The following is a 26,116-nucleotide window of genomic DNA, read 5'->3' as shown; positions in this document are numbered from 1 at the left end:
TGCGGGACTGTGCTCCTGTCTGGGAAGCCTTTCAGCAGCCCGTGTCTCCGCAGTCCCTGCAGCCGGGCTGCTCAGGGATGGATGCAGCTCTTCTCTGTCGGGGACATGGCTCTTCCCCATCAGGGATGCAGCTCTTCCCTATCAGATGCAGCTCCCCATCAGGGATGCAGCTCCCTGTTAGGGATGCAGCTCTTCCCTATCAGATGCAGCTCCCCATCAGGGATGCAGCTCTTCCCTATCAGATGCAGTTCCCTGTCAGGGATGCAGCTCTTCCCTCTCTCACCGAGCACTGCAGACATTTTCTACCGAGTTGTGTAAGCATGAGTGATGCAGTCTCATCCCAGCTTCTTTCCGGCAGCACATGCACCGGTCTCCAACCAGGCAGCCACAAAAGGGGAATAAATCTTCATCACATGCACAGGAAACACAGCAAGAAGAAACAGACTTAAACCGTCATGAGGGAGATGTAGGCAAAGGTCCAGAAGCACCTCTTCCGAGCGATGACAGCTTTGCCCAAGAGATTGTGGCCATTGATTGCTGTCAGGAAGGGGGGGCAGTGAGGTCTCTGCCTCTGGAGTAAGGACAGCTGGTTTCTTCCAATCCCACCTGCCTGGATTTCCCTGGAAAAGACTGGAAGCACTTTAGGGCAGCACTGTAGCTCTCGTTCCTTGCAGGGACAGGAGCCAAGGCACAGCCTTTGTGAACAGCCACACACTCGGAATTGTAAAGGACATAGGGCACAATGTGATCAAGAGCAGCCCTGAGGAGGAGGACCTGAGGTGCTGAGGGGTGAGAAGCTCACCATAAACCAACAAAGTGCACTCACAACACAGAAACCAACCGTGTCCTGGGCTGCATCCAAAGCAGAGGGACCAGCAGGGCCAGCGGTGAGGGGAATTCTGCCTCTGCTCTCCTCTGTCCAGCTCTGGAATCCTCAGCATGGGAAGGACATGGAGCTGTTGGAGCAAATCAAGAGGAGGCCACAGAAAGGATGTGAGGGTTGGAGCACCTTCCGTACGAGGACAGGCTGAGAAAGTTGGTATTGTTCAGCCTGGAGAAAAAAAGGCTGTGGGGAGACCTTAGAGCAGCTTCCAGTACTGAAAAGGGCTCCAGGAAAGCTGAGGAGAGACTCTTGAGCAGGGATTGCAGGGACAGGATGAGTGGGATGGTTTTGAGCTAAAAGAGGTGAGATTGAGATGAGATCTTGGGAAGAAATCTTTTCCTGTGAGGGCTTTAAGGTCCCTTCCAGCCCAAACTATTCCATGATTCTTTGATCATCAAATTCGTTTCCTGAGAGCTGGAGGGACACAGCTGTGGTATTTTCTAGAAAAGGACTTACCTCCCTTGACGCCCAATTCATTGTCAGATAAATCAACAGGTGGGGAATGAAAAAAAACATGATCAGATCATCAAATTGAATCATATCAGCACCTGAGCCCTGCACTGCCATGGCAGAAGTAATGTCAGGCTTGGAAAATAAGAAGAATTAACTTGGTCTAACACAGTATTTTAGTAGGAACAATAGAATTTACTTAAATTCACAACTGGTCCCCAAGGCTGGCTTGTTATCACGCCGCCACGTGAGACAGAAGCACTCCTCGTACATCCGTGTTTCCCACTCCCAGCACGGCCTACACTCAGCTGTTAGGGTTTCTTGGTTCCTCATCACAGCTTGAAAGAAAACGTGTAGGCAAGGAGAGACAGCAATGCTAAATGGAAACAGGGATGGATGTGAAACGAGACACTGAGACCCAAATACGGGCTTCTCTGCCCACCTACACCCAGCATCAATATTCCTAACTCAGAAGAATCAAAAAATCATAGAATGGTTTGGGGTGGAAGGGACCTTTAAGTCTATGCATTTCCACCCCTCTGCCATGGGCAGGGACACCTCCCACTGGATCAGGGGCTCCAAGCCCCATCCAACCTGGCCTGGAACACCTCCAGGGATGGGGCAGCCACCACTGCTCTGGGCACCCTGGGCCAGAGAAGCAAAACCCTCACAGCAAAACATGTTTCCGTAAGATTTCATCTCAATTTCTTCTCTTTCAGCTGAAAACCTTTCCCCCTCGTCCTATCCCTGCACTCCCTGACCAAAAGCCCCTCCCCAGCTCTCTTGGAGCCCCTTTCAGTACTGGCAGCTGCTCCACAGCCTTCTCTTCTCCAGGCTGAACAACCCCAACTCTCTCAGCCTGTCCTCATACAGGAGGTGCTGCTGCTCTCGCATCACCTCCGTGGCCTCCTCTGGACTCTCTCCAACAGCTCCATGTCCTTCCTGTGCTGAGGACTCCAGAACTGCACGCAGGGCTCCAGGTTTGGTCTCACCAGAGCGGAGCACAGGGGCAGAATCCCCTCCCTGGCTCTGCTGCTCCCTCTGCTCTGGATGCAGCCCAGGACACGGTTGGTTTCTGGGCTATAAATGCACTTCGCTGGTTTACATCGAGCTCCTCACCCCTCCGCGCTCCCATCCCTCCTCCCGACCCCAGAGGGCGGAGCGGGGCTGCGAGGGGCGGGGAAGCGCGGTCGCTCCCGGTGCTCCGCGGTGGTGGGAGCCGCGTTCCCGGCGCTGCCGCCGCCCCGGCAGACCCCGCTGTCCCGGGTTCCCTGCGGTGCCGCTCTCCCGGCGCTCTCGCAGCCCCGTTGCTCCGCATTCCCGACACTCCTGCATCCCCAGCTCCCCTGCACTCTCCTTGCTCCTCGTTTCCCTTTCTCCCTATTCCCGGGTCCCCGCATTCCTGGCTCTCCCGCACCCTCGTTGCTCCGCGTTCCCGTTGCTCCCTATTCTCGGGTTCTCCCATTCCCGGCTGTCCCACAGCCTCGGTGTTCCACATTCCCGGCGGTCCCTCATTCCCGGCTCTTTCGCACCCCGCTTGCTCTGCGTTCCAGGGGTCCTTCATTCCCGGTGCTCTGCATTCCCTGCGGTCTCATATTCCCGGCTCCCCCGCAGCCCCGTCGCTCCGTATTCCCGTTGCTCCCCACTCGCTGTTCCCCCGCATTCCCGTTGCTTCCCATTCCTGGCTCCCCCGCATTCGCATTGCTCCCCATTCCCGGCTCTCCAGCATTCCTGTTGCTCCCCATTCCCAGCTCCCCCCGCATTCCCATTGCTCCCCAGCTCTCCCGCATTCCCGTTGCTCTCCATTCCCGACTCTCCCGCATTCCCATCGCTCCGTATTCCCATTGCTCCCCATTCCCGGCTCCCCAGCAGCTCGGTTGCTCCCCATTCCCGGCTCTCCCGCATTCCCATCGCTCTGTATTCCCATTGCTCCCCATTCCCGGGCTCTCCCGCATTCCCATCGTTCCGTATTCCCGTTGCTCCCCATTCCCGGGGTCCCGCACTCCCTGTCCCCCTCCAGTTGCCCCCATGGCCAGCGCAGTGCCGCACCCCCGCCCGTCGCTCCTGGACTACCAAACGGCGAAGCTGGCGCTGACGCGGAACCGCCGGGTGGGGGCGCTGTACCGCCTGCTCCAGCTCGCCGTGCTGGGCTACCTGCTCGGGTAGGGTAGGGGTCCCCGAGCCCCCCCTCCCCCGCTGCTGGGGGTCCCTGACTCAGGTGGGCGCGGCCGGGGGGGTCTCTGAGACCCCCCCTCCCCGCAGGTGGGCGTTCCTGGGGGGTCCCCGAGCCCCCTTCTCCCCGCAGCTGGGTGCTGCTGGGGGGCTCCTTGACTCAGGTGGGTTCTGCCAGGGGGTCCCCGAGCCCCCTTCCCCGCAGGTGTGCGCTGCTGGGGGGTCCCTGAGCCCCCCTTCCCCGCAGTTGGGTGCTGCTGGGGGGGTCCCTGGCTCAGGTGGGCACTCTGGGGGGTCCCTGAGCCCCCCCTTCCCCGCAGCTGAATGCTGTTTGGGGGTCCCCGAGCCCCCCTTCCCCGCAGGTGGGTGCTGCTGGGGGGGTCCCTGGCTCAGGTGGGCACTCCTGGGGGGGTCCCTGAGCCCCTCCTCCCCGCAGGTGGGCGTTGCTGGGGGGGGTCCCTGGCTCAGGTGGGCACTCCTGGGGGGGTCCCTGAGCCCCCCCTCCCCGCAGGTGGGTGCTGCTGGAGGGTCCCTGGCTCAGGTGGGCACTCTGGGGGGGTCCCTGAGCCCCCCCGTCCCCGCAGGTGGGTGCTGCTGGGGGGGTCCCTGGCTCAGGTGGGCTCTCCTGGGGAGTCCCTGAGCCCCCTCTCCCCGCAGGTGGGTGCTGCTGGCCCGGAGGGGCTATCAGGACACGGACCCCGCGCCGCACGCCGCGCTGCTCGCCAAGCTGAAAGGGGCGGCGGTGGCGGCGGGGGGGCGGCGGCTCTGGGACGTGGCGGATTACGGCTGGGGGGCACCGGTACGGGGGGGGTTGGGGGGGGTACGAGGGGATACGGGGTTGGGGAATGGGGTCCGGGAGGGAGAACGGCCGGGGGAGGCGAGGAGATCTGGGGGGGATGGATGGGGAGGGGTACGGGAGGAGGAGGGGGAAGGGAATTCTAGGGGGGGGGGGCAACGGGGAGGGGACTGCCGGTACGGGGGGAGGACGGACAGAGTGGGGGGCAGGAGGGGAGGGTACGGGGGGGACCGTGGGGATGGGGAGGGGGACGGGTCAGGAAGGGGTTACAGGGAGGGGACAGCTGGTATGGGAGGTACAGGATGGGGGAGAGGGGTATGGAGGTGGGCAGCTGGGAAGAGGGGATGGCAGGGGCTCTGGGGAGGCGGATGGCTGGGGTCCTGCTGGGGATGGGGTCCGGGAAGGGGGGTTCAAGCCAGGATCCCTCCTGGGGAGGGGGTACAGGAGGGGGCATAGGCTCTGCAGGTATGGCCAGGCTCCCAGCAGGGGGGCGAGGGGGTACGGGCTGGGGTCCCCGTGGGGAAGGTGTTCATCTGGCGAGGGGTACATACTGGGACCCCCTGTGGGGTGAGGGCTGTGAGCCAGGTCCTTCCTGGGGAGGGGGTACAGCCAGGGTCCCCCTGGCAGCAAGGGATGTGGGATGAGGTCCCTCCCACGGACGAGGGGTACGGACTGAGGTCTCCCCTGGGGGAGGGGATACTGCTGGGTCCCTGCAGGGAAAGGTACAGAGCGGGTGCCCCCAGGGTCAAGGGGAATGGTCGGGGTCTGCAGCTGTGGCTGGAGTCACCCTGGGGAGAGGGTATGGCTGGATCCCCACGGAGGGGTACAACCAGAGCCCGTGGGTCCACCTGGAGGGCAAGAAGTATGGTTCAGGACCCCCAGGGACAGGGTACAGCTGGGGTCCCACCAGGGGTGAGGGGTACAGCCGGGTCCAACAGGTACGGGAGGGTTCCCGGGGAGCAGGGCAGACACTGCGGTCAAACCTCATGGGGGAGAAAAGGCAGTGTTGGTGTTTTGAGTTACAGAGGCCAAAGCAGAAGAGTTGGTGATGGTGGCGGTGCCACCAAGGAGCGAGGTGGGTGCAGCCCTGCTGACAGCATCTTTTTGCCTCCCAGGGAGAAAACGGTCTTTTTCTGGTGACCAACTTCATCGCCACAGTGCAGCAGAGCCAGGGAACTTGTCCTGAGGTGAGCGAGACGTGGCTCCAGTGGGGTTGGATTTGTAAAGCCAGCGGAGCTGCTGCTCTGTGGCTCTGCAGAGACTTGGGGGGGAAAAACGGTGCTTGGAGACAGAGGAGCGGTGATGTGAGTGATGGAGAGGTCTTGGGGGCTGCACTGCACAGTGACAGTGCTGCTCTGTCTCCTGCAGAGCCCCGCCGTTCCTGACGCCCAGTGCGTGGAAGATGTAGACTGTCCCATGGGAAACCCAGTGTCTCGTGGCAACGGTATCGTCATGGAATGGTTTGGGTTGGAAGGGACCTCAAAGCCCATCCAGTTTCATCCCTGCCATGGGAAGGGGCACCTTCCACTGGATCAGGGGCTCCAAGCCCCATCCAACCTTGCCTTGAACCCCTCCAGGGATGGGGCAGCCACCACTTCTTGGGGCAACCTGGGCCAGAGCCTCCCCACCCTCGCAGGAAAACATTTTTCCCTAAGATCTCATCTCAATCTCCCCTCTTTCAGATGAAAGCCATTCCTCATCCTATCCCTGCACTCCCTGTTCAACTCCCCCCCCACCCCCCAGCTTTCCTGTAGTACTGAGTGCTTTGCTAAAAAAACATAAAACCATTTAATTCCTCATGTTTGGTAGCAAACAGCTCCACAAAAGTGCCCGGTTGCCCCTGTTTAGTGCTTTTGTAAATGCACAGGAGTGCTCCCCAGCCGCTTATTCCCAGCAAACCCTTCCAGCACCCTGTCCTGGCTCAGCGAGCAGGGCTGCGGGCGCAAGATGCTATTGCTGACACGGGGATGCTTTGTTTCCAATGTTGGCTGCTGGAATGGAAAGCCATGTGCTGAGTGATTGGCAGGTTTCCCTTTTGTACTAAAACCTGGCTTTTATTTCATGCTGAGTAATACCAGCAGCCCACGTGAGGTCAGCTGGAAGAGTCTATTTCAGCTCTAGGAGGTCGGCTGCCAAAGCTTTGTGGGCAGCATCACCCCAGCTCCCATCCCTACAGTGTGATCCCGTTCCCGGCGCAGGACGGGCAATGACAGGAGCAGCTTCTTGTCTTTGTGAAACGCTTTCAATCATTTGGCCTCAAGGGAAGCTTCCACAGGGATGTTGTTGGATGGGAAAAACCCTGATGATCCCAGGGTGGTCCTTGTGGTTCAGGTTTTGAGGTCAGACCAAGTCAGTGGGCCTCAAGTCCCACAAGCAGAGCTGAGGAGATGTTCCGAAAGGAACAGTAAATGATAAACAGTGTATTATTTCTAGGGATAAGAACCGGGAAATGCGTGATGTTCAACAGCACCCATTCCACCTGTGAGATCTACGGCTGGTGTCCCGTGGAGAGCAGCACCCTGCCCAGGTGAGGCCCAGGGCGAGGGGAGGAATGCGAGAGCATGGCTCGATCCCTCTGTGCTCTCCAAAACCCGGGGCCTGAGGAACAGCCGGGCTTGGGGATGGCTTTGACATTGATCAAAGTACCATGGAATAGTTTGGGTTGAAAGGGACCTCAAAGATCATCCAGTTCCAACCTCCTGCCATGGGCAGGGACACTGCCCTCTGGATCAGGTTGCTCCAAGCCCCATCCAACCTGGCCTTGGACACAGGTGTCCATTGTAGCCAAACTCTGGGATCGTGGAAGAGAGCGAGGGAAGCGGGGATGTTCCTTGGCTGCTGTGCAATATTTGACTCCATTGGTGGTTGTTTTCCAGGAAACCTCTTCTGGCTGAAGCAGAGAATTTCACTCTTTTTATAAAAAATACTGTCCACTTCACCAAATTTAACTTCTCCCGGTAGGTGCGATGCTGCTCCAGCTGGGATCTGCCTTGCGGCCGGGCAGCCTTGTGCCACGTGGGATGGGTCGGGGCTTGAGCAGTCACGCTTCGGGGTGATGTGTTCAGGAGAATTTGGGGTGCTTTGGTAACAGCTGTGTTTGCAAGTGTGACAGCAATGGGATGGGGAGCTCTCAGACCTGGCGTCCCTCTGCCTGTCTGGAGCACCACAGACAAAGCCAGACAAGGCAAATCCTTTCCAAAGGCTTATTTTACCCTATACGATTTTGCATCTTAGTCCCTGCAAAGTGGTTTCCCCAGAGGCCTCACGGCCCCAGGACACAAGAGAAGTGGCCGAACTCTTGCTGCTGTCACCCCAGAGCGCTGGCTCGAGCTGGGGTGTTACATCCCATAGCGGTGGGAACTTGGGTGCTGGGAGAGAAAGGACGAGCACAAAGGAAGAGATGTAGGAAAGGAGGTGGGATGGAAGGACCATGGCACGTGCTGTAAAGGGTGATAACTCCACATGTGATTCCTCTGTGCTGGTTTTCCTCCACCCTTCCTCCAGCTGAGGCTCTAGAAGACACAATGGCTGTCTCCTCCCAAAGGCGAAGTAATGGTCACACTCCAGTGGGAAGGTCTCCTTTCCAGTTCTGCTGCAGCACTCCCTGTCCTCCCGACCCCCCTCCACCCATGACAGCTCCCCTCTCGTCCTCTCCTCCCCTAGGTGCAATGCTCTGCAAACCAACGACTCCACCTATTTCAAAACCTGCACCTACAATCCCTCCTCCAGTCCCTTCTGCCCCGTCTTCCGTGTCCGTGATGTGGTGGAGGCAGCTGGAGAGACCTTTGGAGACCTTGCATTGCTGGTACTTGGGGTTTAAAAGTGTGGTAGATGACCCCAATGTCCCCAAGGGTGTGGACAAACGGTGGGGGACAAGGACTGACCCCTGAAACGTGAAGGGAATGTGTGATCTGGGAAGGTCTGAGCAGTGAAGAACTTAGAAAATCTCTGATCCCGGACCTCTCCTGGAATATTTGGCAGGGGGGGAGCATCAGCATTCGCATCAAGTGGGACTGTGACCTGGATCGCCCCGCAGCCCAATGCCAGCCACAGTATTCATTCAGCCTGCAGGACAGGAGGTACAATTTTAGGTGAGGATACTGGGTCAGCGGCCAGACGGGGCTGTGGGTGGAATACACGGCAGTTGTTTGGGATCACTGTGTTCCTGATGGATGCTCTGAAAGGAGCTGCAGGGAAATTAGATGTGGTAACTCTGCGCAGGGTCCGTCAGTGCTGGGGGAGTTCCCACACCTTGTAGCTCTGCTGTCTTTGGAGCTGTGCGAGGTGTCACCTGCCTGGTGGCAGGGACGCATGGCTCTCCACACTGTGCTGGTTGGATGCACTGGGAGCCGCGTTGCCCGTGTCCCAGCCCACGGCAGGACGCAGGGTGCATGCAGGCACATAGCAGCCCCTGCGGTCGCACGGCACTGCAGCACTCATCCCTCGCTGCCTGTGCAGAACTGCTGTGGCTTTCTGTGCCGCACCCAATATCTCCCACAGAACCGCCTCCTACTACTGGGACTCCCAGCGGCGGCTCTACCGGACCCTTCTGAAGCTCTACGGCATCCGCTTCGACATCTCCGTGCACGGCCAGGTATCATCTCCTCTGCAGCCCCTGCATGTGCTGTCCCAGCATCCCTGTCACCACGGCTGAGTCCTCGCACCAATCCCGGCTGTTCTCCCACAGCCAGACCCATCCATTCCTGCTGGCATCGCTTCTCCCCACCCTGGTGAGCTCCTCACCTCTTCCCAAGCAGAGCAGGAAAAAATGGTCTCTACCATTTGAAGAGAAACTTCTTGGTAGTGCCCTGAGCAGGATGGCTTCCCTCGAGGACCTGGCAAGGGTGTTGTGGCGTGCTGGGCCCTGTAGGTGAGTTGTCTGGGCAGATAGCTGTGGGTCTTAAGAAATCATTCAGGTGAGAAAAGACCTCTAAGCTCATCCAGTCCAACCATCAGCCCCACCCCACTGTGTCTGCTAAACCCTGTCCCCAAGTGCCACGGCCACCCTCTTTTCGAACCCCTCCAGGGATGGAGACTCCACCACTGCCCTGGGCAGCCCCTGCCAGGGCTTCACCACTCTGTCAGTGAAGAAGTTTTTCCCGATATCCAATGTAAACCTCCTCCACACAACTTGAGGCCATTTTCTCTCATTACTTCACTTGTTGGTTGGGAGAAGAGCCCAGCACCCACCTCAGCACAACCTCCTTTCCAGGAGTTGCAGAGAGCGATGAGGTCTCCTCTCAGCTTCCTCTTCTCCAGGCTAAACAACCCCAGGGCCCTCAGCTGCTTCCTGAACCCCTGGGCTCCAGCCCCTTCCCCAGCTCCGTTCCCTGCTCTGGATGCGCTCCAGCCCCTCAATGTACTTCTTGGAGTGAAAGACCCAAAACTGAACCCAGGATTCAAGTCATCAGCACTGAGTCATGGTGGGCGCACTCTGGCAAAGATCAACCTGAGCTTTTCTGAACCTGAACAATTAATCCCTTCTTGATTAATTGTACCCTAGAGGAGAAAAGGCACGGACACGATCATGGCTGGCAACGCTCTGTGTAGCATCACTGCCAAACTGAGTATTCCATTGTGTGCAAGACGTAGTCTTTTTTTGAGAGGACTTCCCACCCCAAGAGATCATAGAATAATAGAATGGGTTGGGTTGGAAGGGACCTTAAAGATCATCCAGTTCCAACGCCCCTCCACAGCTGTCCTGCATAGGGGCTTTGTCTCCTGAAGAGGGTGAAGCACAGAGCACAGGGCAGGGCACGCTGCTTCTGGGCATCGAGACCAGGTCCAGGAGGTGTGGAGCAGGAGAGGACAGCCAGGAGAGAGACGGGGACCCCAAAGTCTTTCCTCGGAGATACCAGGCTCATCTGAGCAGATGGACCCGTTATGTCAAGGCTGCATTTGCTGTTGGCTGTGATGTAGTTCTGAGGGTGGCAGCTGCTGGGTTCCTGCAGCAGAAGGGTGACAGTAACCTCTGCCACCAAACTCTGTGCTGCCACAGTCCCTGGCAGCCCAAGGGGTTTGGGATCAGGGCAAGAGCAGTCAGGTTCCTACAGCTGGGCTGGGAGGAATGAGCCCAGTTTCCTCCAGCACCTCCCTGGCTTTCAGCACTCTGCCCAGCAGGGCTTGTCCCACTGCCCCTCACCGCTCTCCACCCACTGTCTTCTCCCTCCATCCACTCTTTCTTTCTTACCAGGCTGGGAAGTTCAGCATAATTCCTGCTGCCGTGAGCTTCGGCACTGGCATCGCGCTCTTTGGGACTGTGAGTACTCCAGATGCGCTCTTTTCCTCTGATCCGTGGTTGGGATTTATCACTCATCCATTGTTTCCCTGATGTCTGGGTGCGAGGCTTCCTGGGTCCCAGCCCGGGAGCGGGGGATTGGCAGGGTGTCAGCTCCTGTTTTCCTCTCCGTGATCGTTAGCGGTGATGACTCTGCTGGACAAAGGTTCCTGGGTGCTGGCAGCACCCATCCCGTGGTGGCGGTGTGTGCGTGCTGACCTTGGGAAGGCGCATCACTGAGGTGGTGCTGCTGGTCTCTCCCAGCAGGAGAGAGCTTCTCCTCTTTGTGTTTCCCTTTGGCTCTAAGGGCACCCAGTGTCCAGCTCCAGCACAGACACAGTGTCCTAGTCATGGAGACAGGGCAGCCCCTTGGAGAGCGCTCCCTAGGATTTTCCTTTTCAGCAGAGCAACGGAGAGCCGTCGCTCCCCTGCCTGCCCATTCCTTCCTTCCAGACATGCTCATCCCAGTCCCTCCCATGGCTGTGATGGTGGCTCTCTGCCAAACCAGCCCTCAGCCCGCATCCCTGCATTGCAGCCCAGGTGATCGTGTCCAACCTCCTGTGCAGCTTCTGGCAGGGTCTGGGAGGGCTTGGCACGTTGGGATCGCTGCCTCCAGCACTGGCTGGGCGCTGGAGCTCAGCCCATGGCTGGCTGCAGGGCTTGGGGGGAGCCAGGGCAGAGGGGAGTTTCAGTACGTTTGTCTGTCTGTCTGTCTGTCTGTCTCCAGGCCACAGTGATCTGCGACCTGGTTCTGCTTTACCTGGATAAGGAGGCTGACTTGTATTGGAAGGAGAAGTTCGAGGAGGTAAGGATGGGGCCACTTGAGAGAGAGGTTGGAGTGGAGCTTTGCAAACAGATTTAATTATGTTCTGCCCTTTGGTTAAAACTCAGTTCACAAGATCTGAGAAAATCTTGGTGGAGCAATTCTTGGTCTTTGACTCCTGGGCTTGAGGAGCAGCTGAAGTCACTGGGTCTGTTCAGCCTGGAGAAGAGGGGACAGCAGAGACCTCACCATGCTCTGCAGCTTCCTCACATGGGGAGGAGGAGGAGCAGGCACTGAGCCCTTCTCTCTGGTCACCAGTGGTACAACCCGAGAGAATGGCAGGAAGATGCCAAGGAGGGTTAGGTTGGACATTAGGAGCAGGTTCTTCCCCCAGAGGGTGGTGGAACAGCTCCCAGGGAAGCAGTCATGGCACCAAGCCTGACAATATCGCAGAAGCCTTTGGCCAATGCCCTCAGGCACACGGTGTGAATGTTGGGGTTGTCCTATGCAGGGACAGGAGTTGGACTGAATGATCCTTGTGGATCCCTTCCAAACCAGGGCATTCTGTGATTCTACAGGGGGAAAACCAGTTGTTCCTCATGCCCAATCTCAAATCCAAAGTGGAGTGGGGGTATCTCAAACAGTGAATCTGGATGGGGGGGACTGTATGGAGGGGCACAGGGCCACCTCTCCTGCCTGGCCCTTTGTCTCTGGTTCACTAACGTGCCCGTGTTCATTTTGTAGGCAAAACCTCCTAAAGGTGAGCCTGAGGCTGCAGCTTAGGGACATTGGGAACGTCTCACCACACAGCACCCTTCACTCTGGAGCAACCTCCAGGAAGATGTGATGGGGGAACAGCAATGTCCCAAGTGGAGGTGGCCTGGTTCTCCCAATACGAGCTGGGGTTAGGGTCTGCCTTTCCTGGAGGAATGTTTGCATCAGCAGCAGTTCCTGGCTCCTGGAGCACAGAGCATCCCATGTGCAGCTCCGGGTGCCGCCGAGCTGTGCTGTGGAGCTACTGTGGGAACTGGAGCTTGCTGGGAAGCACCTGCCCACACTCAGCACGAGAGGCTTAAAGCACTTTGCACTTTGTCACGTTCCAGATGGCCATGGGCTTCGGTTCCCCCTGAAAAAGGGGGATGCACAAAATAAAGCTGTTGAGAAAGCGAGCAGTGGCTCTGCTCTGTCATTGGCCCTTTGGGGCAGCTGTGAAGGTTTTGGGTTTGGTGCTGTTCTTGCACCTCGCAGCACCCTGTAGCGGGGCTGTCCTCCTCTACCCTCTGGCTGTGCTTAGGGAGGGTTTGAGAGCTGAGCTTGTGGCGCAGCCCTGGGTTGGTTCTTGCTGGTTCCCGTGCCTCCTCTTCCTGCTTTCTGCCAGGGCTGACAGTCAGCCAGGACAAGCACAGCCCTGGAGGTGAGCTTGAGCCTTTTGGAGGTGCAGAACCCTCTGCTTTTTCCTGCCCGGGGTTGCCTCAGTGTGGGGCAGGGACCAGCTGCGTCCATGCCTGCGGGTGCCCGGGGAAGCCCACAAACAGTGTCTGGAGGCACAGAGGGCATCTGAGCATCCTTTAATGCTCCCTGCCCGCACTGACTGCGTGGGATAGAGGGGTTCTAAACATCACCCCCTCCTCAGCTGCTGGCCCCCTGGGGCTTCTCTGTGCCCCCCAGCCACCCTCCTTGAGCTGGCGCAGGTAGAACTGTGCTGCCAGCTGCTTGGTCATGGTCTTCAACGCAAAGAAGGCAGCCACGATCTCGGCGACGAGGAAAGCCAGGAAAAGGCTGTGCACTGCCATCTCCAGTGGCAGGCGGATGATGTGGTTGTCAGTCATCAAGAAGAGCAGGAGAGGGAGCTGGATCAAGAAGGAGAGGAGGAGGAACCCAGCGAGCTCAGGTACCTGTGGGAGCAGAGGCCATTGGTGGGGTGGGGGGACCCTCTCTGCCCCAGGAGCCCCCTGCTTTGGCCTTGGCACCCAGGAACTAGTTGGCATCCTCAGCACCAGGGACATCCTGGGTATCGGCATCCTGCTACCGGGGACGTCCTTGCCACGCAGAGCCATGCCTGGATGTGGTCGGATGCTGTCAAGCCCAGTGCTGGAGTGTTGCACTCACAGCACAGGGTGGGATCCAGCAGGAGAGCGAGTGGGTCCCCTTCGTCCCCTACATGCAGGTCCTCCCTGAACCCACAATTCCTTCCCGGCACAGCTTCAGGCAGGACTCCAGGAGGAACAGGCACCTGGGTGCTGAGATCCCCCAGCAGGGCCATCCCTTGCCAAGCACAGGGGAGTTGTGGCCAGAGTGGAGAGATGGTGCTTACCTTCTCCTGCAGGTTCCCCACGTAGCCCAGGTAGAGGCGGGAGCCCTCGCCCAGTGAGAGGATGATGAAGGCAGTGACCAACAGGAGCTGGTAGTGCCGGGGCAGCAGGTGGTACTGTAAGGGGGCACAGGCTGGTCGTGCCAACCCCTGTGCCCCTGGCCCAGCTCTCCATGCCCAGTTTGCCACCTCCTGCCCCCCACCCCAGCTCCCTGTGCCCACCTTCCCATCCCTGCTGCCCTGTCCCCTGCTCCCCATCCCCAGCTCCCTGTCCCTTGTCCCATGCTCAGTTTCCCATTCCCAGCTCCCTGTGCCCACCTCCCCATCCCTTTTGCCTTTTCCACTTCTCCCCGTGCTCTACCAGCTCCCACTCATGCCAGTGTCCAGCCCTGCCCACTCTGCCCTCCCAGGTTAACCTCCTCTGCCTGGAAGCTCAGTGGTTATCTTCACCATTTCAGGTGGCTGCAGATGAGCCACCTCACCTTGTAGAGGACATTTGCCCATGTTGGGGGGGAACCCATTCATTTTGAAGCACCTCTCCTCTGCTCCATGTGGCCCCTGCGTGCCCAGGGAGGGTAGGCAGGAGCAGAGTCACCCCACAGGACAGTACCTTCAGCTGCAGCATCATCCCTTCCACCAGGCACCAGACTGGGCAGTAGTAGGCGTTGAAGTAGAGCATCATCTGTAGGGGCAGACTGGCCAGCACCTCGCGAGCTGCACAGGGCAGGCAGTGCTGGGCAGGGCTGCCAGCACCCTCAGACCTTCAGACCCCAGAGGGAACCTCCAACCTTGCCACTCGAGGAGGGGAGAGCAGCAAACACACTTATTTTTGCTCCTTCTTATTGATGGGCAGGTGCAGGGTCCCTTCACTTGCTCCCAGGTGCTCCCAGGAGGGCAAGGAAGGTTCAGATTGGTCATTAGGAAAAACTTCTTCACCAAGAGGGTTCTCAAGCCCTGGCAGAGGCTGCTCAGGGACATAGTAGAGTCTGCAGCCATGAAGGTATAAAGAGATGGGTGGATGAAGTACTTAGGGATATGATTTAGTAGCAAACAGGTACGGTTGGGCTTGATGAGCTCAAAGGTCTTTTCCAACCTAGGAATTCTATGATTTGGGGACGGGATGAGCTGAGCTGGCTTGTGATGCTCACGCATCACCAACCCACCCTCCCCAAGCCCCTCTGCTGCCCATACCTGAGTAGTCGGTGTGGGCAGTGCCGCTATCCCGCGTCTTGTTGTTGATGAAGAGGGAGCCGCTGAAGGCCGCCAAGCCCCGGCGGAGGTTGGGGGGCAGAGGGGTGTGTGCGGCCATGGCCGGCGCTGAGCCCCACTCGCCCCAGCCCGGCTCAGCCAGGATTAGCCAGAAGGTAATTAATGGGATGAGAGGTTGGGCTGTTGCACGGGGCCAGCCGGGATCAGGGCTGCTAAGCCAGAAGGATGTGAGGAAGCGAAATTGACCCCCAGGACACCAAGACCATGCATGGATACGAAGCATCTCCACTCTGCAGAAGCTTGCAGAGGTGAGCAGCAGGTTGGCCCCACCACTGCGATGGGGATGCAGCGGTGTCCCCAGCCTGTGAACCCCATGGACAGCACTCTGCTCTGCCGTTCCCGCTTCTGCTTGGGTTGTAGCAACATAATTATTGCTCCAAATTTCCTGCCAGCCAAGAATGCCTGGAGAAGGGATGCTACTCTTTGCCATAAACAATTCTTCAAGGCCTCCAGACTCTAGGGAACACTTTACCCATCACCATGAGCTTCCCTGCTAAGGAGCTCCATGCTGCTCAGCATCCTTCTGGATGCCCAAGAAATTGGATGAGCTTTGATGTCTCTTCCAACCCAAACTATTCCATGATTCTATGAAATAAATACAAGTGAGCTGGACACAAGTGGAAGCCTCCACAGAAGAGGAGTTTGCACCACCTGGCTGACCTGCAGAGGTGACCCAAGGGCTTGGAAGGAACCAGAGATGATCCAGACCCCAAGAACTGTATTGCTTTAATTCACAGGGGGGGAATCAAATTAAAAATATAAGTCCTCTTACTTTGGGCTCAGGATAAAACACTGATTGCTGGGGAAAAAAACCTCCACCAAGACAGAGCTGGAGGCTCTCCAAGGACAGTTCTCAACCCCCAGCTCTGCTGGACTGATGGAGAAGGGACTGTGGGCTGGCCACGTTGGCTCCTGAGCTGGAGATAGGGCTCTTCTTCCATCAAGGAGCAGAGAAAAAACAACAGCAGAGCACCGACACGGGAAGCCAAGATAAGAAACACAGCTTTGTCACCAGGCAACAGGAGGAATGAGCGGCAAAGGTTGGAGGACAGCCAGAAATACTCCGGCTACTTTTCCTTGAGCAGTATCTCAGCAGCATTAATCCTGTGATGATCCTTAAGGATGGAAACACCGCAAGGCCGGCAGGATGGCCACCAGGCAAGCCGGGGGGCTGCAATCCGACTGTTGCACCTCTCCCTGCTCCGTGCCCTGTGGTCTGACTGAGAGCTACCAGCTTGAAAGGGTGGGAGCAGCGCTCCAGCCCCTTTTCTGCTGCAGGATGGGGAGATGCTGCAGGCGCTGGCATGGGGATTGATGAGGTCCCTGCCTGGACACGGCCCCACCTCTGCTGGGGGGCGGATGGGGCAACTAGGATGGAGCAGGAGAACACCAAACACAAGCACGGGCTGTACCGAGACACCCGGCGTGACCCCACCTCCCTGCACCCTGAGGTGCTTCCCGGGGTGAGTGGGCACAGGAGGAGCCACGGCGAGCGTTGCAGCCATGCAGAGGGGGAGTGGATGTCAGGCTCTGCGAGGATGCGCATCAGAGCTCTGCTGGGAGCAAAGAGGATGTGCTTGGAAGAACAAGGAGCAACAAAAGGCACCTGCGCTGTTTCTGGGGGCGAGGGATGTGCTTGGAGTAGACCCTCCTGGGAGCCCCCAGCCCGCCAGCAGCATCCGTGGCTGTGCAGCGCCTGTGCCCACTGCCGGTGCCAAACCCCACTCTTGCTGGGGATGCTTTTCCAACATCCCATGGGAACTGCAACAACAAAGCCCCAGCCCGGTTGGCACCAGGGCAGAGGGGCTGTTGGGGGTCTGCTGGGAAGGTACAAGTGCAGTGACCGGTGCCAGTTTTATCCAGGTCTCAAAGGGAAATGTCTCAGCCACAGTTTTTCCGCTTGTCCATGGAGCTGCCATCCCGTTTCCCCATGGTGAGCGCAGCATCAGGAGAGAGCCACCAGTGGCGTTAGGAGCCTTTCCCGGTTAGCCAGGACATGTCTCCGGTTCTAAAAATGAGAAAACCCCACCAGTGCTGTAAGATGATTCCCAGTGCCCACAAGCGAATGCGTTCAGTGTGCCTGGGGCTGTTTGGCCATCAGACCCCATCTCAGTACCATCCTGCTCTCCTTCCTCCATCCTCACTCATGTTATCACTAAAACTGCCCCCAAACTCATGTGCAGATCCTCAATTCCGTGTAAATCTGAGTTCAAACAGTATTTTTTTCAACTGAAATCAAACCCTTCCAGCATCCAGCTGAAAATTCATGGGAAGCCACTCCCAGCTCCACCACCCAGCACGGCAGCTCCTGCGGCACGGAGCTGCTGAAAGAGCACACAGCCATAACCAGTGTCCCCAGGTAGGAATGAGGGACACAGCCTGAGCTGTCCCTCCTGCCAGCCCAGCCCACCCAGCACACCCAGCACCCCAAACCAAACGTACTTGCCGTGATGGACAAACAGCCTAAAAGGTGCGAAAGCAGAAGGAGACAGAGAGAGAAAAGACACTCAGGTTGAGGTGGTCTGGCTTTCTCCAGGCTCACTGAGTCCCACCATTGCAGGGGGCAGCAGCTCTCTGCATTTCTGGGCTGCCCGTGGGTTGCCACCTCCCTCCCAGCCACAAACTGGTCAGCCAGAAACCATTTCCCAATGGTCTGGAGATGATGGGAACAGCCATGCACCAGTTGCTGGTGGCTGAGGGGACCCTGGACACGCTCTCCATCCCAGCGTGGATGAGCTGGATCAGGACTGGGCATCTTTCTCTCTCTTGGCTTTTGGAAAAGCCTGCTTTTATTCCAGATGTCAAAACACCATAGGAACAGCGACCCACATTCACCCCATAGCTCCAATTCCTACTTTAAGGCTCCTTCCCAGCTGTTATCATCTCCCCAGCATTTGCCATGTCCTGCACCCACCCTCTGCATGCAGGGGCTCACTCTTTCCCTTGCAAGATCTTAAAAACAAAGTGAGGGGAGAAAAATGCCCTTTGCGTATGAGCTACATCCTTGTGAACTGAAGGCTGAGATCAAGGCTGATGTCCCAGCACCACAAGCTCTCCAGGTTTTGCTCTTGCAGGTCGTGCAGGGCCAGCACACCCTGCTCCTCTCTGCAGGTCCCCTCAGGAGCCTGAGTGCCCAGGGCCACCCCAGCATCAGCTGGTGCTGCCCTGGCAATGTGGCACCGCGCGCCACTGAGCAAAGATTTGGATTGTGGTGTTTTAAGATAAACCCCCTGCGTGTGAGATGCCAGACTTGGAGGTGGCTGGGAGGCAGCACTGGGAGGACGGAGTGATTGGGGTGAGGGAGGAGATGTGAGAAAGGGTTGGAGGAGCTGCCGTGCTCATCAGCATCCTGCCTTGGCGCGCTCAGCCCTGCCCTGGCACGGTCAGTCCCTGCAGCATTTCTACTTACTCCACATCACGCTTTCGGATGGTCCTGCCGGCAGCCAGGACCTCAGCCACTTTGGACACGATAGGGTCATAGTTCATGCTGGCCACAGCCACCACCTCGTCGCTCCTAGGGTCGGGCAGAGCAGAGCGGTTAGGGCAGCGCCGGGCGGCCACGGCTCCGTCACCCCAAAAAGACACATGCTGGAGAGAAGTGGGAAGCAAAGAGAAACACCCACTGCTCCAGGGTCAGGACCCACCCCAGGGTGTGAGCACCACAGGGACCATGCTAACGGAGTGAGAAAAGGGACAGGAGAGGGCTCAGAGCTGATGGTGGGTAAATATCTGGCCATCAGTAAGGATCCCTAGTGGCTGCCGCCATCCGGGCAGGAGATCCTGTGCTGCTGCCCTGTCCCAAGGTAGTGGAGAAGTAGGCTGTCAGGATTTCCCTGTAGGACACCCAGCTGTGTGGCTCCACAGCCCCTTCCTGATCCTCACTTCTGAGCCGCTCCACAGGCACGTTCCTCCTAAAGCACCGGGACAGCTGGGGCGCCTGACACCAGGGTCCCATCAGCCCCAGTGGCGAAAGCCCTGTGTCTATGGGGTGTCCAGCAGCGCATCCCAGTCCAGCTGACCACCACCCATCAGGATGCCAATGCCGGTGCCACAAGGCAACCTCAAAGGCTGAGTGGGAAACAAATGAGGCGAAAGGGAAGAAGGTGTCAAACTCCCCACCAAGTCCAGCTTTCCCGCATGCTGCCTGGCGTGCTCAGGCAGCCCTCACCTCCCGGGAGCTGTGCAGGAACTCGGAGAAGAGAAACACTTACTTGGTATAAAATGCCACAAACTTCAGTTCATCTAAATCTCCCTGAATGACAACATCATCAAATCCTTCCCCATGGCCTGGAAGGCAAAGAAGAAGTGGATTCAGCAACAAGTCCTGTGGATCTAGAGCCTAAGACAGTGTTTCAATCCAGAGCTACACAAAGAGCATCCTGCAGTCACCAGGAGACCAGCGCGAGAAGATGAGAGTACCAAGGAGCACCCCCTCTTCTTCAGAGAGATACAAGTTCAAAGCGACTGTCTCTGTCCATGCTCATCCATCCCTTGTGACCACAGCCACCCCTCCTGCCCTGCACCCCACAGCCATGAGCAGACAGCTTTTGGAGGAGATCCCAAAACTTTCAGGAGCCAGGAAGAGAGCAGACCCGTGACAGAGGCTCACGTGGAAGGGTCCACAGCGAGGGAGTTAGCTGTGGCTTCTCTGTCCCAGGACATCTCCCCCAGCAAAACTCTACAGCAGCCTTGGGAAAGCCCCTTACCTGCATACCGGATGCTCTTCCCAAACATCGCGGTCCACAGGTAGGGGACTGTGTTGATCTCCATGCCATGGGCCAGCATGTTCAGCGCAGCTATGCGGCCTGGAAGAGAGAAGCAGCAGAATAAGCGAGGAAGCTCCACAGCAGGGCAAGCATTCTGCTCTGCCCTGAGGCTGCAGCACAGCATTGATATCTCCAGTCCCAGCGGCACAGGAAAACCAAGACCTGAACAAACCCCATAGGGCAACAAACACCAAGAGGGAAGCGCATCGCATCATCCAAGGCTGGGCTTGGACTCCTTCCTGGCTGTACAGCTCCTACCAACTCATCGTCCCCACCAGCACGAGCAACGTGCTCATGAGCCTGTTTCCACCCAGGTTCTGCAACGGCGACAGGGTAGAGCTTGCTGAGCTCCCACCGTAGATGAGGATGGGATGGATAAGCCTGTTGAGGGCATGGAGACCATGTAGGGCACAGTCCCTGCCACAGAGGCAGGGCTGGAGCAGCATTAACAGGGTTTATGTCCGAAGGCTGACTTTGGAGGTGGTGTTCCAAAACCTCTTACCCAGGGCATGCACCCAGAGGTCAACCTGGGTGGTCAATGAGGCTGTGGCCTAGGAAAGCTGGAGAGCAGTTGATCACACCAGGGTTTCCAGGCTTGGTGGTGTTCTGCAGCATTCTCTGGGCCAGCCCGGCAGTGTGGGCAGCCCAGATGAGGATGCAATCCCAAGCTAATATTAGGATGTGAGCTCCTAGGTGTCCTGGGACACACAGAAGATCAGGTTCCTGCAGTGACTGTAGATGTCAGGCAGCACACAGGGTATGGAAAAGCCTTTCCCTGGGCACCTCCGTGTTCGGCATCATTAGGCAATACACGTTGAGAAGGCTGACAAACACAGGCATATCAACCAGGATAAAATCCACACGCTTCAAAATGTTCCATACAACCACCCAGGGTTGGCTCACTCTCTTGCTATGGGCTTGGAAATTTCTTGGGGATCTGAAAAAAAAGCTCTTTTCTGTAAGAAATTTGCTCTTGAAGAGAGAAGAGATTGAAAAGCACCTACCATGCATATGGGCCATCTGCCAGTGAGGGACGTTCACCTTCTTATTATTCCTCAAGGCTAGCGGGAACGTGACAGCATCACCAGCTGCAAAGACTCCAGGGATGTTGGTTTGCATCATCTGCAGGGGGGAAGCAGAAATGTGTATCAGTGGGGGCCCCACCCTATGCAGACCAAAACAGGGCGCTGCTCCAGAGCTGCCACAGTCCCTGGGAACACACAGACAACCTCTGCTTGGCTCTGGGACCCCAGGTAGGATGTGATTTAGCATTCTTCACTTTCAAAGCAGGCAGGGGCCTACAGCATCCCTCTGCCAGTGAGATACTGGTAAAAAGAGACACCGACTGGTGTCCCGGAGCTCCTTTAGGAGACTGGGATCCATCAGTGTTTGCAACTAGAGCCTGGCTTACTGCATGGATGAGCAATGAGCACAGGGCTGGGTGGCAATGAGCCTTCCCCTGCACACTCCTTGGTCACAGCACCCACCACCCATCAGCATCAACACTGCTCCCATCGGAGCCACCGGTGGTTGGAAGCAAATCATAGAATCATGGAATGGTCTGGGTTGAAAGGGTTCTCAAAGCCCATCCAGTTCCACCTCCTCTGCCGTGGGCAGGGACACCTCCCTGTGGATCAGGTTGCTCAAAGCCCCATCCAACCTGGCCTTAAACACCTCCAGGGATGCGGAGCAGAGCGGGACAATCCCCTCCCTCGCCCGGCTGGCGATGCCGTGCTGGATGCACCCAGGACACGGTTGCCCTCTTGGCTGCCAGGGCACTGCTGGCTCATGGTCCACTTGCCATCAGCCAGAACTGCGGCAGCAGTTTGGAGCCCCGGGGCAGCTCATCTCAGAAGAAGACAGACTCAGCTCCTTCTGTCCCCTGGGCTCACCTTGTTGACCACGATGAAGCCTTTGGAGTCGATATTGATGCCGCTCTGCTTGAGAAACCCTGTTGCTGGGACTGCACCTGTAGGAGAAGGCAAGGGCTGCCAGCAGAGTCACCGGGCATCCCTGCAGCGTTCAGGGCTCACCCTGAGGCCAGCAGATCTCCACCCTGCCCACACAACCCAACTGTCCCAAGGGAAAGGCAGCAGGTGGCTCCGGGAGCAGAGCCCAGCACCCTCCGGAGCTCTCACTATCCCCATCGCCCTCTGCACCCCAGGGGACCCCACTGCTGTCCAATCCATCACTGCACTGCTGTCATCTGCTCATCACTTTCTCTAATATTCAGTTTGGAGAGGCTTTAAAAAAAAAAACAACTTGAGAGGATGAAATTGGCTCAAACGGGGCTTTTCTTCCGGAAAAATAAAAAACCTGCTATTTTCCAAACAAATTTCCAGAGGCATTTTTGGGTGGAGGCTCTAGAAAGGCTTTTTCCAGCTTTGCTATGCAGACATGTGCAGAAGTCAAGCAGGACTGGGACATCACCACCAGACCACCCAGCCCCCAGCCCTGGGGACCCATAGCTGCCACCTCCCCTCCAGCTCCTCCTCCCTGTGCCTGCCTGCAGCAACAGCCCTTACCAACACCAACGACACAGACGTCAGCACGCAGGACCTTCCCACTCTTCAGCACAACCTCCTTCAGCTGCAGGAGGCAGATAGACATTACGGTTGTTTTAGGGACAAAGCTGGGGGCTTGCTTTGTTTTTACCCTAATCCTAGAACCATGGGATGGTTTTGGTTGGAAGAGACTTTAAAGCCCATCCAGTTCCACCTCTCTGCCATGGGCAGGGACACCTCCCACTGGATCCGGTTGCTCAAAGCCCCATCCAACCTGGCCTTGAACACCTCCAGGGATGGGGCAGCCACAGCATCTCTGGGCAACCTGGGCTAGAACTTCACCACTCTCACAGCAAAGCATTTTTCCTTAAGATTTCATTTCCTCTCTTTCAGCTAAAAACCATTCCCCTCATCCTATCCCTACCCTCCCTGATCAAGAGGTCCTCCCCAGCTTTCCTGGAGCCCCTTTCAGTGCTGGAAGATGCTCTAAGGTCTCCCCGCAGCCTTCTCTTCTCCAGGCTGAACCACTCCAACTCTTCCAGCCTGTTCTCATACAGGAGGTGCTTCAGCCCTCACATCATCTCCATGGCCTCCTCTGCACTTGCTCCAACAGCTCCGTGTCCTTCCTGTGCTGAGGATTCCTGAGCTGGACACAGGGTTCCAGGTGGAATCTCACCAGAGTGGAGCAGAGGGGCAGAATTCCCCTCCCTGGTCCCACTGCTTTGGATGCAGCCCAGGACATGGCAGAAGGAGACCACCACACACCCCAAACTGGAGCACTTTTGCTCCTGGAGGTTAAATCCAGGAATATGAATTTCAGGGCTTAGGAAAGAGTAGAGGGCAAAACCCCAGCAGTGAAGGAAACGGCAGCTCCGGGGGTGGGGTGGGAAGGGAAAGGGAATATAACAACACAACACACCCTACCTTGCCCTCCTGCTCCCGCAGCTCCGACACCTCTGTCTGCATGTAAAACTTCACTCTGTTGCTCTCGAACATCTGGAAGGGGGGGGACACGGGACAGAGCAGGGGACATCAGGACCCCCTTTGCTGGCCTCCCTGTGCCTCCTGCCCACCCTCTGTGTCCACCACCACCTGCACTGCAAAGGGACTCGGCACCACCTCCCACCCCAACACGTGTCCCAGAGAAAGAGCTTTACAGCACATGACCCACGAGAGGGAAGGTGCAGCCTAGTCGTGCTTTCTAGCGACTGCTGCCATCACAGCTGAATCAACAAACACCAAATAACCAATTAATTAGTGCAATAAACAGGCAGAACTCGCTCTGTCACCAAAACCACCCCAACATGGGAAGCAAGGTCACCTTCATGACAGCGCGGCCAACCTTCTCCCCAAAGAACTTCTTGAAGGGGACTTCCTCCAGCTCCACCACGGACACCGAGTGGGCCCTCTCCGTGAGGTAGGCAGCCACCTCCATCCCTGGGGAAGAGAAGCAGGTTTGAGTGACTGCAGGAACCTCTAATGCTGACTTATTTGTTCCTGGCTAGGAAGGCTGGAGCTGCTCTACTGGGAGATCTGGGATGCCACCAAACCTGGTGGTCACACCACCTCAGGTGAGATTTATGATTTATGGCAATTTATTCTTAGAAGCAGGTTTCAAAGACTGAAGGAAAGAACTGACCGCTTGGAGCAAGGACTAGAGATGAGGAAAACTTCCCTGGGACTGTTTAGGCAGATATCATAGAATCGTTTGGTTTGAGAAGACCTTTGAGATCACCGAGTCCAACCATAGCTGTCCGTAACTAAACCAAATCCCTGAGCACCTCATCTGATTGTCTTTTAAACACCTCCAGGGATGGCAACACCACCACTACCCTGGGCAGCCTCTGCCAGTGCCTGAGAATCCTTTCTGTGAAGAAATTATTTTGAAGACCCAGCCTGAACGTGCTCTGGTGCAGTTTGAGACTATTTCGTCTCGTCCTATCTCTTCTTACTTGGGAGAAGAGCCCAGCACCCACCTCACAACCTCCTTTCCAGGAGTTGCAGGGAGCAATGAGGTCTCCCCTCAGCCTCCTCTTCTCCAGACTAAACAGCCCCAGGGCCCTCAGACACCCCTTGTAAGACCTGTGCTCCAGCCCCTTCCCCAGCTTCACCAGGCTGTGCCCTGAGGGCTGAAGACAGCCCTTGTCACTGGGTGTTTTCTCCAACCACAACAGGACACTTTTGGTGCCGGCAATTTCATGGGAACCTTCACCAAGGCACTTTCTTTCTCTAGAGGTTTATTTGGAAACAGATCTTTTTGACCTGCAGCTTGCAGCTGCCTTCTCCCCTGCTTTTCTGTAGATGGGATCAATGGAGCCTTTAAACCAGAATTTTTTTTAAACAAAAAGAAGAAATACTGAACATTTATCATAAATTCCCTGCCTCAAAACCACTTATGCTTAAAGCTTGCAGGACCCACAATAATTTTTTTAGAACCTTATCAAGTGAAAAGCAGAACGAGCAAAGAAACTGTAAGATGTTTCCTGTGTATTTTAAATTTCACCACTAAGAAGTCCAAGAGCAACCAAACCCAAAGGTCTATGAACAAGACCCTGCCAAGCAAAGGCAAATCTGGCCACATTGGATTTGAAACCACTCAATGACCAGTACTGGAATTGACGTGTGCTTTTCAGACTGGGACAGCAATACCTGTGTCCAAGCAAGCTGAACGGCTGATCTTCTCCAGCAAAACCAGTTTCTTCAGAAAGGAGAAGTCCTCACCACCCACCTGGGAGTTGGACTCCCCCAAGGTTCTGGAGGGGAGTTACCTCTAACTGGGCAGGGAACGACTGGCAAGGGACTGGGGCTGTCTGCAGGAGGACGTGGACAGCCGAGATGCAGAGACCCACTGAGCAAGCGCTCACCCAGGAAGGATGCTCCCACGATAACCACGTTCTTGCTTGTGGCCAGCTTCACGACACGGTTGGCATCTTCAGGTGTCCGGATGTTGAAAACATTTTCAACCTCCTTGCCTTTGCAGCTGAGAGCTTTGGGCCTGAAAAACACACACCAAGGGCAATACAGGGGCTTTTCTTGACCTCATGGTGGCAATGGAGACTGCAGACCCCTTGCCGGGGCTCCAGCAGAATCTCAGCTTCCATTTCTTCACCTTTCTTCGAGCTGGAGACCTCGCATGGGAAACCCCAAATGCTGGTGGACAACGGCCAGAGGACAAGAGCAAACACCTCTGCGGCAAGAGGGGCTCGATGGCTGCCCCAGACCCCATCCATGGACCCATCGACCCTGCAGGGCTGAGCTCCCTCCTGGGCCAGCGCAGCGCAGTGCAGGATGGGCACCACTTTGCAAAGTTGTGCTCAGCTGCTGGCACACTGGAAAATGTGGCTTAACGGGATAAAGAAAACTCCCTGTGTCCTCCAGCAGACACTTTGGAGCCAGGTATTGAAAGTTTCATAACCCTCTGCGGATGCAGGCTGCACTCTGTTCCCTGCATCTCACTGCCAATGCTGTACCAGTTCAATTGTGCCACTTACTGGAGCCTTGATATCTTTCCATATCTGGCCCCTGCACAACTGACTCGCAGCAGGAAATGGGATGGACGATCCTAAATAATTTAGGTACCTTAAAACCATTTACTCACCACACCTGAAGTTTGTGCCTAAGGATTCCGAAATCATTGCCAAAGGCTTAATCTTCTTTTGAACCCAATTCCGTGGCTGGTTGAACATCCATGTGAGGATGCTCATAAATAGGGGTAAGAAATGATGGTCACCATGGAGTTTGCCATGGGTATCGAGGGCAGGGCTCCAGGTGGAGTCTCATCGGAGCAGAGCAGAGGGGCAGAATCCCCTCCCTGGCCCTGCTGGTCCCACTGCTCTGGATGCAGCCCAGGACACGGTTGGTTTCTCGGCTGTAAGCGCATGTTGCTGGCTCATGTTGAGCTTCTCAGCCCTCAGTACCCCTTTTA

The 26,116-nt window shown here is 56.9% G+C and overlaps 3 protein-coding genes across 11 annotated transcripts in view; 1 reads left to right on the top strand and 2 right to left on the bottom strand.

Annotated features, from left to right (window-relative positions):
* The first annotated feature begins 3,228 nt into the window (after positions 1 to 3,228).
* Positions 3,229 to 12,225, top strand: P2RX6 (purinergic receptor P2X 6). Of its 7 annotated transcripts, none has more exons than XR_008452746.1 (12): positions 3,229 to 3,495; positions 4,163 to 4,304; positions 5,417 to 5,488; positions 5,670 to 5,745; positions 6,735 to 6,828; positions 7,178 to 7,258; positions 7,965 to 8,106; positions 8,283 to 8,380; positions 8,802 to 8,895; positions 8,989 to 9,171; positions 10,495 to 10,560; positions 11,306 to 11,373. XR_008452746.1 is itself a non-coding variant. In XM_054082628.1 (12 exons), exons 1-12 carry the CDS (start codon positions 3,362 to 3,364, stop codon positions 12,122 to 12,124), a joined length of 1,128 nt encoding a protein of 375 aa, XP_053938603.1. In that variant the 5' UTR covers positions 3,229 to 3,361; the 3' UTR covers positions 12,125 to 12,225. The 7 variants fall into 7 exon arrangements, 5 of the variants coding, with proteins under 5 accessions (XP_053938603.1, XP_053938602.1, XP_053938601.1 ...); XR_008452745.1 differs by having other exon boundaries at positions 8,283 to 8,392; XM_054082628.1 differs by lacking the exon at positions 8,989 to 9,171 and adding an exon at positions 12,086 to 12,225 and having other exon boundaries at positions 8,283 to 8,392; positions 11,306 to 11,383.
* A 684-nt stretch (positions 12,226 to 12,909) lies between these two features.
* On the bottom strand, positions 12,910 to 15,351 carry LOC104056128 (transmembrane protein 17B-like). The gene is made up of 4 exons (XM_009557349.2): positions 14,844 to 15,351; positions 14,263 to 14,366; positions 13,656 to 13,769; positions 12,910 to 13,236 (listed from the first exon to the last, which is right to left on the bottom strand). Exons 1-4 carry the CDS (start codon positions 15,349 to 15,351, stop codon positions 12,910 to 12,912), a joined length of 1,053 nt encoding a protein of 350 aa, XP_009555644.2.
* A 1,441-nt stretch (positions 15,352 to 16,792) lies between these two features.
* The window catches only part of AIFM3 (apoptosis inducing factor mitochondria associated 3), a 34,550-nt gene continuing 25,226 nt past the window's right edge, over positions 16,793 to 26,116 (bottom strand). For 2 of the 3 annotated variants that reach the window (XM_054082623.1, XM_054082624.1), the window contains exons 11-20: positions 25,056 to 25,186; positions 23,513 to 23,628; positions 23,116 to 23,187; positions 22,213 to 22,276; positions 21,580 to 21,656; positions 20,692 to 20,809; positions 19,628 to 19,726; positions 19,133 to 19,208; positions 18,331 to 18,435; positions 17,179 to 17,384 (exon numbers count right to left, since the gene is read on the bottom strand). In XM_054082623.1, coding sequence (XP_053938598.1) covers positions 17,186 to 17,384; positions 18,331 to 18,435; positions 19,133 to 19,208; positions 19,628 to 19,726; positions 20,692 to 20,809; positions 21,580 to 21,656; positions 22,213 to 22,276; positions 23,116 to 23,187; positions 23,513 to 23,628; positions 25,056 to 25,186 — 1,057 coding nt within the window. In that variant the 3' untranslated portion in view covers positions 17,179 to 17,185. Of the gene's footprint in view, positions 16,930 to 17,178; positions 17,385 to 18,330; positions 18,436 to 19,132; positions 19,209 to 19,627; positions 19,727 to 20,691; positions 20,810 to 21,579; positions 21,657 to 22,212; positions 22,277 to 23,115; positions 23,188 to 23,512; positions 23,629 to 25,055; positions 25,187 to 26,116 lie in introns of those variants that run through there. The other variant, XM_054082625.1, reaches the window with a different exon arrangement.

This window comes from Cuculus canorus, chromosome 17 (genome assembly GCF_017976375.1).
Source record: "Cuculus canorus isolate bCucCan1 chromosome 17, bCucCan1.pri, whole genome shotgun sequence".
In the NCBI taxonomy this organism is placed as follows: Eukaryota; Metazoa; Chordata; class Aves; order Cuculiformes; family Cuculidae; genus Cuculus; species Cuculus canorus.
This window is presented reverse-complemented; position numbering and strand designations above follow the sequence as displayed.

Coding starts and splice junctions, on each gene's coding strand:
- LOC104056128 (XM_009557349.2), bottom strand. CDS start 15,351: ATGGCAAAGAGTAGCATCCCTTCTCCAGGCATTCTTGGCTGGCAGGAA. Junction 14,367..14,843: donor TGCCCACACCGACTACTCAG/GTATGGGCAGCA, acceptor TGCCCTGTGCAG/CTCGCGAGGTGCTGGCCAGT. Junction 13,770..14,262: donor GGATGATGCTGCAGCTGAAG/GTACTGTCCTGT, acceptor GCCCCCTTACAG/TACCACCTGCTGCCCCGGCA.
- P2RX6 (XM_054082626.1), top strand. CDS start 3,362: ATGGCCAGCGCAGTGCCGCACCCCCGCCCGTCGCTCCTGGACTACCAA. Junction 5,489..5,669: donor GCCAGGGAACTTGTCCTGAG/GTGAGCGAGACG, acceptor TGTCTCCTGCAG/AGCCCCGCCGTTCCTGACGC. Junction 8,896..10,494: donor ACATCTCCGTGCACGGCCAG/GTATCATCTCCT, acceptor CTTTCTTACCAG/GCTGGGAAGTTCAGCATAAT.